The sequence below is a fragment of the Brachyistius frenatus genome, unplaced genomic scaffold (genome assembly GCF_029030835.1).
Source record: "Brachyistius frenatus isolate BFR_SWC_R1_liver_20210118 unplaced genomic scaffold, ASM2903083v1 Contig_124, whole genome shotgun sequence".
In the NCBI taxonomy this organism is placed as follows: Eukaryota; Metazoa; Chordata; class Actinopteri; family Embiotocidae; genus Brachyistius; species Brachyistius frenatus.
This window is the reverse complement of record NW_027210723.1, coordinates 960453-974499: the sequence shown is the minus strand read 5'-3', so window position 1 is coordinate 974499 and position 14047 is coordinate 960453. Positions and strand designations below refer to the sequence as shown.

At 38.5% G+C, this 14047-nt stretch overlaps 1 protein-coding gene across 1 annotated transcript in view; it reads left to right on the top strand.

The window, feature by feature from the left end:
- The first annotated feature begins 235 nt into the window (after window positions 1–235).
- lmbrd1 (LMBR1 domain containing 1) overlaps window positions 236–14047 on the top strand; it is a 56865-nt gene continuing 43053 nt past the window's right edge. Inside the window, exons 1-3 of the mRNA XM_069713989.1 lie at window positions 236–307; window positions 1973–2149; window positions 3212–3275. Coding sequence (XP_069570090.1) covers window positions 242–307; window positions 1973–2149; window positions 3212–3275 — 307 coding nt within the window. The 5' untranslated portion in view covers window positions 236–241. The remainder of the gene's footprint in view (window positions 308–1972; window positions 2150–3211; window positions 3276–14047) is intronic.

The following is a 14047-nucleotide window of genomic DNA, read 5'->3' as shown; positions in this document are numbered from 1 at the left end:
GCGGTGGACTCCACTGTTTGTGTTTAAGTTCCCTCTTGTTACATGCCGTCTTTTCCCACCACAGGCGAGGATTTTAAATTCAACAGGTCACGAAAACGCCTGTGAATATCCACACACACACACACACACACACACACACACACACACACGTCAACCCCACGGATGATCTTTTTGCGGAGACGTCACCGGCTGCTGCTGACGTCGATAGGAGCACGTGGGTTTGTTATTGCAGGAAGTGAAGATGGCGGCTCAGTCGCCCCTCTCAGAGTCTGTGCTCGGATGGTCCATTTTCACCATTATTCTTTTGGTAAGCGAGCACAAAGTTGCCCAGTCGCTTCGTAAGGTAGCAGGGCGTTAGACGGTTAGTTTGAGATGTGTTAGCAGGCGAACAGGTCACTTGAATACGGTGTTATCCGGCGTGACATGGCTACGGCGTCATTAACGTCAATATTGGCTTTGGATTGGTTTTTAGCTAACATTAGCCATGACACACGTACGGGCGCTTGCTTTGTAAGTTTAGTCCGTTTTTAGATGTCATACATTGTGGGCGGATATTCCGACTTTATTACCCACAACATTAACGTCTCCGGTGCGCTTTTTGTTGTTGTTGTTGTTGTCTTTATAGCCCTCCTGTACGAGTATGGAGCTACTTTCTTTCACTACGGTGTCAATACGCTTTACAAAAAAAAAAAAAAAAAAAAAGTCTTTTGAATAAATAATGTAGTGCTGCTAAGAAAAGGAGAAGGTGCTGTTCACATCGTTGCTGTAAACACAGATATGTAACCCTTCTTTTTCCAGTGCGTCATGACATGCGATCCATTTCGAGGCTACTTAAATGAACTAACTTGTCCCGCTCGGTCATCTGCGGCCCACTTTAGCACGTGTTATCGCAGCTGTCAGTCATCGTCGCATGGCTGAAGCCCTCCAGAAGAATGCCTGGATGCCAATAAATTGCTCAGCCTTTCGACCCGCAACTGGCAACCCTCTTTTATTTGAACAACCTTTTCAGTGGATCTTATTTGGATGCAAAGCCTGCGTCATTGCCTGGCAAAACAAGCAGCCAGAGGCTTAAAGCTGCGGGCATTTAATTGATCCTGTCTGTGAGTGGCAGCCCCTGATCTGAAGGGGGGCAAGTGCTTGCAGTGGCCTCACTTCTTACAGCTCATGTGCCTGGAATATGACCTTTTCATTTTTTTGGAGCCCCTTTTGGGTCTTCCGCCTAAGGAGTTTTCCGATTCATTACAATTACGTTCCTTGTCACTTGTTTTTAATGTTTAACTGCAACAGAGTAAATGAGAAAATTCACAATTTATTTTAAATGCATTGGAAAAAAATACAACAATATCTTTCTCATAGACATGATCATTCTTTGTCAGTTAGTGAGTCTTGGAAGGGCGCATGATATAATCTGATCAGCCGCTCCGTACCACCTGTAGTCAGTCTATTTTAAGTATATAATGCCCTACTTGTTGTGTTAACACTTTGGTTTCAGTAGTTTTTTGGCAATCAGCAACACGCACTGCAGAAACTGTTTATCCAAACACTGTTGATCAGGCGTAGGGAGACACAATATAATGAAGTTAAAATATAACGGTGATCAATAAAAGCTAAACAAATGCACAATTTGTTGCAGGGTGATATATTAAGCTGCATTTATTTTGATTTTGTTTCAACTCGTGTGTTTCTTCATTCTTTTCATCATTAATATATCAAATCTTTCATTTTATAAGCCTTATTATATCTTTTCTAAGGTTACGTGGAAATGTAGCTACAAATTGTAATCTCCTTCATATCATCTGTATCTCTTGCACTGTCTAAAGTCTCAGATTTAATATTAATATGTTGAGCTACACATTTTTTTGTTGACTGCAGGCTAAAATCTTTAGCTGCACGATTCCTCATTTCAGTTGTTCCTAATGCTGGTATTATTCACCATTCTATGTTGGCTTAATTTATTTTATTTTCTGCTCAGGTAATTCTGGTTTTCTGTTGGATCTACATTCGGAAATTTCAGAGTCGGCAGGAGAGTGAAGTTGTTTCTACTATCACAGCAATATGTGCACTGGCCATTGCTTTGATAACGTCTGCACTTCTACCAGTGGACATATTCCTTGTTTCATTCATGAAGTATCCCAATGGTACCTATAAGGTTAGTATCTGTTCTGCTGACGGCACAAGTAAAATCAATTGGAGAAATTCAATGATTAGTTTTCCTGCGGGAGCCTTTCATTTTGCTTTGTAATGTTTTTCTTTGACAACGTGAACATTGTTTTTCTAATCTAAAAACTAAATGCATTTCCTGGGCCTGTTTTTTTTGCCAAGTTGTTGCATGTGATTATATCTATTTTAAGATTTATCAAAGTGTGTAATGATATCTTCATTTGAACAGCAGGTAATTTGTTGCTTTGTGTGGGTTGTGAGATGCTGTGATTGCTAAAGGGTATTTGTTCTTTGTACCATAGCATCTAACTTAGGCTGCGAATGTTAACTCATCAAGAATCCGACTCTTACTTAATCCAACATTATTTCTTAGTGATTGCACACTGTAGTAAAAATAACAATCAGCAAAGAGGCATGAAAGTGTTTTTTGTTGAAATAATATTATCAGCTTCTGATGGGAAAAGATCAGTGGAGCATATCTCAGATCAGTGAGAATCATGACACTGCAGAAACTGAATACCAAACACACAAACATTTTCTTCGAATCTGCTGTGCTCCCTTTTTTTTTTTTTTTTTTTATAGTTAGCAGCTTAAACAGTAATTTTCTGAATGGGAGCATTCATTTTTAAACTAAAATGCAGGTTTATGAGGGACAATTTCCCACATCTTTGCTGTGCATGAACAAAAATAGATTTAGACAAAGGTCTGACAGCTTTGAGTTATTTCCCTCATGGCTGTCAGTTTTGCATCATTCTCTGTTTATATCTGAATTCAGTTTATGAGCCTACGTAAACAAAACTGTCAGAACACTGCTATTGCCTACGTACAGTACTTGCTATTTACGCATTACCTATCCCTGTCCATGGGTATTGGATGCATTCATCATTGTATTATGCATTAGTTTTTCTTTAATGCCTAATTTGTACACTATATTTGATTCTTATTCTAGTTTTTTAATGAGCTATAATCGAATTGAATCCTGTTCTGATTGATCGTCAACTCCTTTTACTGCCGAGCTTAATCCGTGAACTTTCTCCTTGGTCACATCCAGGAATGGGCCGCAAACAATGAGACGAGACATCAAATTGAAGACACTGTGCTGTATGGATATTACAGTAAGTACATTCTCCTAATATTTGTTTATAGTTCAGCTTAATAGCTTGGGAAGCCTTTAGAACTTTCCATATTCCTGCCTAAATATGGCACGATACATATTCAGACTTTTACATCAGCCCTAAAAGTAGATAAAGAGAACTCGAATAAATGAGACAAGAAAATGATGCATCGTCCATACAGAACAGCTTCAACTCTGGGATGGTGGTGGGTTTCCTCACATGAAATTCTGGCGTCAGCTCCACAGCATTTTTATTTGACTGAAGCCAGGGGCTTTGACTTTGACATTAACATTAACTTTATTCTTCTTCAACCATATTTTAGTGGAATGACTTGGGGGTCGTTGTCTTGCTGTCCTGCACTTTCTCTTGAGATTCTGTCCATGGACAGATGTCATGATATTTTCTTTTTGAGTTCGCTGGCATAATTCAGAATGAATCTTTTTTTTTTTTTTTTTATCAATGATGGCGATCCGTTATTGCCCAGATGCAGCAAAACAGGCCCACATCATGATACTACTACCACCACCTTGTTTCACAGATGAAATAAGGTTCTTGTGCTAGAATAGTTCAGACTACATCAGACTACACCCTTCACACTTGTCCACATGAGTTTTTTTTTTTTTTATCAAACTGCAGACAAGTATCAGTTTTCCTTTTAGAGAGCAGTGGCTTTCTCCTTGCACCCCTGCTGTGCACACCTTTGCTGTTCAGTGTTTTCCTGATGGTGGACTCATAATCATTAACATTAACCAGTGGAAAAGGGCCTTTAGTTGCTTAGAAATGACCCTGGGGTCCTTTGTGATCTCGTGGGCTATTACTCGCCTTGCTCTTGGAGGGATCTTTGTTGGTAGACCACTCCCGGGGAGGAGGAAAATGGCCTTGAATTTCCTCCATTTGTACACAATCTGTCTGACTGTGGATCAGAGGGGTCCAAACACTTTGGAGATGGTTTTGTAACCTTTTCCAGCCTGATGAGCATCAACACTCTTTTTCTGAGATTCTTGGAAATATCCACTGTTTATGCTATAATACACTTCCATAAACATGTTATGCAGCTCAGACTTTGATAGATCCCTGTTCTTCAAATGAAACGGGGCACCCACTCGCAGTTGATTATCATCCCATTGACTGAAAACACCTGACTCCAATTTCACCATCAAATGAACTGCTAACCCTAAACGTTTACATACTTTTAGCACTCACAGATATGTAATGGATCATTTTCCTCAGTAAATACATCACTAAGTGTAATATGTTTTCACAATTGTTTAATTGGGTTCTGTTCATCTACATCTATGACTTCAACTTTGAAGCACCATTGTAAGTGGCTGTTCATATGAAATTAATATGGTCAGAGTTCTTACCTAGAGAGGATATATGCTGCAAAATGTTTATAAATATATATATTTTTTCAAATTTGTTATTTTATTTTAAATATTTTCCTTGTCTATTTTTTCATGAATTATTTTAAGTGTCCTATGTCATTCTCCTATAATATTAATCTCCTTTTTGAATTGATGGTGTAATGCCAATTGAATTCTAATAACACCTGGGGCCTGACTCACCTACACACAATCCCAGAGGGTTGTCAGTGTAACGCTGGCATTCACACTGCATTCACACTGGCTCTTGTTTCCTACAATTGTGACTCGGCATCTCTTTAGATCTTTATAATAACTTGGTTGCACATCTTAGCTACTCTGGAGGCTCTGACTTTAGGATATATTTAAAGCCCATACGATAGCTCACTGATTCTGGAGCATCATCTGGCCTTTTTTAAAGACGACATTATATTTACAAATTCTGGTGTGAAAAAGACATTGAATTCAAGTGAATGAGAAAGGAGCCATAAATGACAGTGCTGTTGAAATAATAGATAGTGAAAAGCCCTTTTGACAGAGTTAACAGAAGGACCAAACTGTTTGTTTTCCCAGATGATGCAAAATATCAAAGATATCAAGCATTAAACTGTGTTTCTAGGCAAAATGCCCACTTCGGTCATTAAAGTGACTAGAATGTGTCAAATAGCAGTCACCTTGCATTAGTCAACTGTAGCTGTACATAATAAATTCAATTTAACGTTGCATATTATGTTGTGCATATAAATAACTTTGCCATTATTTGTAACGTGTGATTATAACATATATTGTTTTTATTATTTTCCAAATGTCTATATATATTTGTACAATGTCAGCGTGTTTACTTTAATGAAATATTCTCTTTGTTATACTCTCTTATCTCTATTGCCACAATGTCTAGACAGTTGTTCCAATAGTTTTATCGTGTATTAATCATGCTGCTTTGCATCTATTAATATTGCTTGTGACTGATGTTGGTGTCAAACTCTTCCACCTTCATATGAAGACTGGTTAGTGAAGATAGTCTGACCTTATTCTTGTGAATTGATGGGAGGTGATTGTAATATTTTGGTGAGGACATTGTTGACCACTAATTTAAAGAGGAGTCACTTAATTGTGGTTACTTAATGACTGGCAGTAGCTTTGCGTGAGGTTAGGTTTCCCTTCAAAACTCCTAAGATTTGCCTTCTTGTGATTTTTTGTTTATAAACGGTCATGAGGACAGTAGAATGCGATATATAAGAATATTCACAATATTGTGTAATAGCAATGGCATAAAACAAATAACATGGTTTTTTTCCCCCCTTAAAAACATCATAGGCTTAAATATTTCTGTTTTGCATTCTCTCCATTTCACCAAAACCATAAATTGGTATTGTATCCTTAAAGGCCGTGCAGACCCCCAGTCCACCCTGCCGTATTAGTCTATACATCATCTGATTGCTTTATGTGCGTGTACAGAATCTGCTTGATTGATAATTGTCTGAACCTCCTCTTGGGCACTTCCAGATTAGCTACGATTAATCTGTGCCATGCCTGAGTATGATTGCCTCTCCCACTGTCCAGCGTTCTGTACCCGAGTACACTTTCGTCATCTTCCACACGACACTTACACACAGTGAAAATGTGCACCAAACCAATTTGATACAGTCCCTATAGCTAACTTGAGAATGGAGTATTACTCGTTACTGCTGATATTGTTTTGGGTGCACAGACAAGCAGGACACTCGACACAGTCACCTGTTTTGAAAACTAATCTCTTATGCAAAGAAGCGGACATGAATGTTGAAATCTGCACGCATATGCAAATTTTGTGATGAGACTGGCGGTGCAGAGAAGGCTTTTTGGTGTGGAAAAAGTGACGGACAGTTGAGTAATGTTGATGTTGCATCCTCACCAGTGGTACATTTCCTGATTTTGGTACAGCTGCGCGTGTTGGACTTTGGGCCCACATGTTCTGCAGTACGAAGCATGAAACCACCCTTAGTTTTTGCTTTACACCTTGCACATTTTTATTGGTTCATTTAAGTTTGGTGAACTCATGTAATTGCAGCATGGCACTCTTCTTTGGCTTTACTATGTCATTCAACAAATACTTTATGGCAAAAACAGGATTTACTGGTGGTCTACAACCCTTATAATCATCTCAGGACTTGCGTTAGTTGCCCTGTTACATAAAACAAACAGTGCACATAATCAAGTAATCTCGTTTTCTCTGCAATACTTCTTTCCCAGAGAGTCACTTCTCACAACTGTGCTTTTACTTTCACGATTCTCGTCTTCACTAATTTTCCTTGTTGAGATTGTCACGTTTGTCTTGCCTTCAAGAAAATTATAACATTTCAACGGCACTTCAGTTTTGGCTTGTGGCATATGGTGTTGCATCATTTGTAGGTTTGTCAAGCATCTTGAACATCTTGATTCTTTTGGTGTGAAAGAGGGCAGGTTTAATCACTGTAGACGGTTCCATAATTCCAGTATTTGTGTGTGGGTGCACTTCATGAGGACAGTATGCAGGCTATTTGACTGATAAATTCCAAACTAAAACCTACTGGTGCCACTGACATTTCATCATTACTGTTATATTAAAAGATAACATGAGTTCGTTGTCTTTGTTGATAGCAAATTCCGTCATGCCAAAGACACTAGATGCTGCGTTTTCTAACAGATGCTGGTTTAAAGTGCTTGTCAGCAACATTGTCATGTACCGTCTGTTAAAAAATACAAAATGCAAGGACAACAAGCTGTCTCCTTGCCCAGACAGGCCAATCAAAGAAACCTGTTCTACTGGCATAATGACATCAGAAAATTGGCTTTCACAGACCATGAACACTACACGTGAATCCAGCATTCAAGAGGCCATGGTATATTGTCCTCTGGACACACAAATATGATTTCATTCATAAGATTGATTTTCCCTTGTGCTATCTATAGTTTGGATTAGACAGCCCCCTAAATAGAAACGTTGCTATAGAGATTTAAAAAAAATAAAATAATAATAATTCAGTAGGCTTAGTCTTCAGTGCTGGGCTGTGTTTAATTCATTTAATGGCCGAACTGACTGGAAATCATGTTCATGGTGCAACAGTTACACTCAAGAAATTTGTCACACATCAAAGGAAAAGCACACACATTTGCTTTAATAATTGGTTTAGTGAGTATATCTCTGTCTGGTTAGAACATTTGAGAGTAACTCTCAAGTCACGTTCTCTGTAGTTGCTTTAAGTGTCGGCTTAAGTGGCTGTACGTTATGTCACACTTCCTGTTGTGGTACTAATTCCATGCCCTTTTGCTGTCTTATCCACTGTTTTATATTGGTGTTCATTAGGTATTATATTCCAACTATAGTTTGTTCACAGGAAAAATAAAGGAAATGGCTTTTTTTCCATATACATTTTGTTATTTGAAAATAAAAAAATCTTAGATGCACCACTGTGCACTGTGGTGTAGGATCAAGGAGAGGGGTGAGAGACAAGCTTGCTTCAAGCATGGATACATGTGATCATTGCTCTGGGAGCGTGTAGTGTGGAATCATCTGCTTTCAAATTTGTTGTGCTTGTAACCTTTGGTTGTTGATAAGGAAAGATGTGTGCTTGTAAAAATGCCTAAAATACTAAACTCTGAGCCTTGCAGTTTTGACTGATAATGTGCTCTGTTCCTCGGAGCATGGTTTTGGAATAAAGTTATGGTGCATTTTAAATATTGCAAATGCATTCCAAGCTCAGTGGTGCAGAATATTGACCCATCATTTACTATGACATGTTGTAATGCTGTTTTCTGCTATGCCAAAAATAATATGACTGTTGGTCTGAGTGAGTGAGATTGTTACAGATTGGCTCTCCAATCAGCGGCATAGGCCGTTGAAAGTTACATACTTCACTAGTGTAATATTTCAGGGACGATGATCTACAACTCAGATTGGATTTATGATGTATTTTTATGTGTCTGTGCAGTGTGACTCTGCCTTGACTAGATGTTTGTGAAGATGACAGCACTGTGCTGTGGCTGAGTGGAGTCATACTTTGTTGAGGTATATTAGACTTAATATGAAAATATGATAAATCAGATTTTGGCTACATAGTCCATTTTACCGCTATGTGTTATTGATGTTTATGGAGACAGACTCATGCCTGAATTTATTTTTTTCATGGGACATCACTTTATTATTTGCCAGTAGGTGGAGACCAAGCTCCATGTGTATTGTATGCACAGCCTTCTTACAAATAAGCTTTCAAGTTGAGTTTTCCTTAAGGCCACATTTGACAGCATTGTCCATTTGTTTCTTCACAAATGGTACAATTACCGGGTTGACGTAGAGATTTCTATTTCTTTGGTGAAGCATGTTTTTTTCTCGAAGGTGGACTGATGTGTAGATAGTGGCAATTAGAGTTAATAAGCATGTGCAGGTCCAGTGATTGGGGGAACTCTCTGCATTATTTACCCGCTGTTTGAAATCAATTGTGTTTGGTGAATTTCAGTCTATTCAGAAATATGTGTATTGTGTGCTTTACCAAAACCTGTATCTGACATTGTCAACTTTGCTGCAGCAGTTTTGAATCTACTTTCCTCCTGAACAATTAGCCTTAGGAGTTTTACAAACATAGTGTAGCATAGCATAGTGGAAATTATGCTATAGCACAATTCTACTTGATATTTTACTTTTTCACCAGGATTGCATTTGTTATTTTTATTAGTATTTAACACAGTTATACAGAACCACTAGGAGTGAATGACATTGTGGTATTAGTAGGTTATTTTGGGCCATTTTCTTCATGAATCTGTGTGTTTGCTTTGACGTTCACCGTCAGCGGTGAGAAATCTCTGTTGCTCAAACTGCTGTTTGTTATGATGATGACGGTACGCAACTGTAACAGCATATGTAGGTCAAGTAAATGCATTTCATTCATGGTACATCTCAGACAGATAAAAGCATGTGTTTATGAATTCATGTGTATAGTAATTTGCATTAGGAGACATTTTGATCTGAAAACTTGAACATCGGTGATGAAGACATAACAACTATGTAATAATACATCTATAATGCCAACATGTGAACATATTGTGTCAAAGTGAAATGCTACATATTAAACCCAGCAGTTGTTCATAAATTGTAGACAGCGTGATATTAGATATAGTGTACCTTTTAAGTTAACAAAGGGGATGAATGTCTGTGGCAGAAACACCCACTTTCGTTTCGAGCTCAAATACCTTTTTGTGATCTTTGATGAACCCTAAGTTTGAAAGCTTAGCCTTCAATCTCCAGCCCTCTGTCCATTTATACATTTCCTTGGACTGTTCAGTACTTCAAAGCAGTGGTGCATAAGACCCTTAAGTAACAGGGCAAAATACCCCTGGGCCCTCTAAATAAATCATTGGCTTTCTCCTTGCTTTTTTTTTTTTAATGCCATTTGTAGAGAAGCTCGAGAGGAAGTCGTCCTCTTGTAAATACACTACAATAACTTTCATTTTGCCTGTGATTTTTGTCCACCAAATGTGGTTGCTGGATTTTATTGGAAAGGGGTAGCCTGGTGCTTCTTTTAAGAGCATTTCTGAAAGATTGACAAAATTGTAGTTTGATTTTGGAGGGCAGCTTTGTGTGGTACAAAGAGGCCTTCAACAATAAGAACACAGGCAAGCAAGCACAAGAGACAAATGGCTTCTTTCTTGAAAAGAAAATGCAGCGCAGCTCTCAATTTCACCATGTCTTTCTACCTTGAAATATTTACGAACTTATAGACCATGAACAAAACTTAAAACCTCTCTCAATAATGTAAGCCTCTCTTATTATGATACACAATGAAGCCTGGCTCATACTGAATTTCTGAAGATGACATACCAACTGTATTGAGTTAAAACAAAGTTTTTCCTTTGTAAATATTACCAACATGTAAGTTATTGGTACATTTATTTCTAAATTACCGAAATAGATTTTTCCACTGGCATTTTTATTGGTATTTGAAATACAGCTGTACTCTGCATAGAAATCAAACGAGAAGACCGAGTCAGTAATACCAAAATATAAAACAACTCTCTTGCTGTTATCATAAATATGTTATAGGCTATGACTGGGTAACATGATGGTTAGAGTGCATACCACATGGGTGCAAATGCCGTCACAGTGAGTCCCTGGTTCAATTCCCAGTCAGCTTGACCTTTACTGCCTGTAATTCCCCTACTTTCCTCCTCACATTTCCTGTCTGTCTGTCTCCACTGAACTATGGGAATAAATCCAAAAATGCCAAAAGAAACAATGAAAAAAAAAATCTAAACCGTGTAACATGTTGATGGATGTTTCACTGACTGCTCTCCTGCCAGAAAGCTAAAAATATATTGTCCAGCTTGTTCAATGATATTGTTGACAAATAATAAATAAATGTAATCATTCATGATGCAATAAGAAGACATGGTTGATGACAACTGGAATGTAGGCTGTTATTTTTCTCATGTGCATTCAGTTTCACAATTCCCTCTCCTGATGTCTTCAAATCAGTAACACTCGTGTTGTTTTTACTTGGAAAAAAAGGTTAACAGCACAGTATAACAAACAAAAAACCAAACTCCACACAAACCTCTTTGCACACTTATGATGAACATTGGGGTGTTAACATGTGCACATATTGGAAGGCATATGTTTTAAAGGCATGCAGGATTAAATTTCCCATGTGCCCACTGGATAGCCCTGATGGTATTTAAAGTAGAGATGAAGCATGTTGGTGTATATAAGCATGGATGTAAGCTGGGATGTCCAACACTGAGAAGTCCGTGCAGATTGTATATATTCTAGATACAGAATATACATCTACAACATAACGCTTAGGTTTCCAGAGAGTCAGGAGTTGGCTTTACTGCTTGCTGCCATTAGTTTGGAGTCAATAAATCGCATGGACCTCCTGATATTGTATTAATTCTTAAAGTTCTTATTGTATTAAGACATTGGTATTGGATTTTCTGTAATTAGTTTGATAAGAAATACAGTGTCTCCACTGTTAAATAATTATACTATTTAATGTTAAAGAATCTCAACCTTATATGTTTGCAGAGTCTGTTAGTGAAGTAAAGCCAGTGTTCTTTCTTTTTGTCACGTTTATGTCTGGTTAGTGTTGAGCTCTCTGAATGTTTTTGTTCCTGTTATACATGACTGCTGTGAGAGAGGTCATGCACACAGCTTCACTTTGTCTTTTGAAATAATAGAAAAATAATTCTGGACCTTGGATTGATTGTGTTTGTTGTGGCTGTCAGCTAATTTGAATTAGATGTTTAGTAGCTATTACCTAACTCACATCCTTATACTCAGTAAACAAATGAACATTGGTAAAAAAAAAAAGCATCACTTACGTGACATGTATATGTACCAGATAATGTTCCACAATACAATACATGTAGATTTGAATATTTATAATAATATAATAATAGTTATTATAGCACTGTCACATAAAGAAAATTTTGTATAGTTTATTCAATATTGAAACATAATACATATTTTCTTCCATGATATACTTAACTTTGATCTTTGAACCTGCATTAAATGGCTTAAAGAATGACTCCAATACCTGATAGTCCATCAGCTAGCAAACATGTTTTGCTCCCATATCCAGAGGAAACAGAGCAACACGGGTGTCGTGAGTCCTTCATGATACCTGTCAAATTTAAGTCTAGTATTCACCAGTGTTTAGCCACATGCTTAGACGTCCAATAAGGATGGCTCCCTCGATTTCAACAGGAAATGAGAGTGCAAGCTCGCGGTGTCATATCTTTCAGCAAGTGTCTGTGTTGACAGATATGTTCATCTGTCTCAGGAGTCCTTTATGGGAGACAGTGTATCTGAGAAATCTCCCCAGGCATTTTATGTCGCTTGTCTGCAAGGAACAAGATTCCAGGTGCTAATGGCCTTGTGTGCAACCATAGTAAGGTGAGGACATGGGTTTAATGTTTCTCATTAAGCATTGCATTGTATTTAATGAATGATAGTTGGTAATGGACATAAAAAGAGGTATATAACTATTACTTGTGTTGGTGACCTAATTTTTTTTTTTGCAGCTGGCACTCCATTAGTAGATTATAGCCATCAATCTCCCAAAATATGTTTTCTTTATTTTTATTGTTTCGTTTGCACCATGACTAAACAGGAGTACACCACCTATTAGCCTCAACATTAAAACCACCTGCTGAATATTCTGTCGGTACCCCTCGCGCAGCCAAAACAGCTCTGACCTGTCGACGCATTGGCCTCCGCAAGACCTCTGAAGGTGTCCTGTCAAATTAGGCACCAAGATGTTCACAGCAGATCCTTTAAGTCATGTGAGTTTCTGAGGTGGATCGGACTTGTTTTTCCAGGACATCCGACAGGTGCTCGATCGGGGAATTTGGAGGCCAAGTCAACACCTTGAACTCTTTGTCACGTTCCTCAAACCGTCCCTGACCAATTTCTTGCAGTGTGGCAGGGTGTATTATCCTGCTGAGAGAGGCCACTGCCATCAGGGAATACTGCTGCCATGAAGGGGTGTACGTGGTCTGCAACAATGATTAGGTAGGTGGTAGGTGTCAAAGTAACATCCACATGCAGGCCAGGACCTGAAGTTTCCCAGCGGAACATTGCCCAGGGCATTCCACCACCTTCTTCCCATAGTGCATCCTGCTGCCCTCTATTTTCCTGTATAAATGATACACACACACACCCAGTCGTCCATGTGATCTAAAAGAAGATGTGATTCATCAGACCAGACCACCTTCTTACATTACTCCATGGTCCTGTTTTTTTGTGCTCACATGCTTTCGTGGGTGGAAAGGGGATAGTATGGGCACTCTGATTGGTCTGCGGCTACGTACCCCCATACGCAGCAAGCTCCAATGCATGTTTTCTGACACCTTTCTATTATAGCCAAGGTTTTCAGTAAATATGCTGCAGTAGCTCATCTGTGGGATTGGACCACATGTCAAGCCTTCACACCCCAGGTGCATCAATGATGTGGCGCTCCATTTGAAGTGGGAAGTCAGAATTTTGAGAGTTTCCAATTGGAAATTTCTACTGGAACGCCCCCCGAAATTGGATTTTTGTCTCAGAAAGCTGGAAGAAAGATGTGGTTGTCCTGTTATTTACATCTCATTAAATTTGTCGTAAACACAGTCTTGTCCATGTTCTTTCTGTGGACGTGTTTGCATGTTCAAAATACTGCGTAATGCGTTCTGATCAACTGGTATACTAACAATGGATAACCTGCCTTTTCCGACTTGTTAACTTGAATACAGTCAACTTGGTTGCGACATCATTTCTCAACTGCAATGTTCGACTTGAACAACCATGACCCTGTCACTGGTTCACTAATTGTCCTTTATTGGACTACTTTTGGTTGAGCCCAAATACTGCTGGGAAAAACCCACAAGCCCTTTTGTGCTGCTCTGACCCAGTCATCCAGA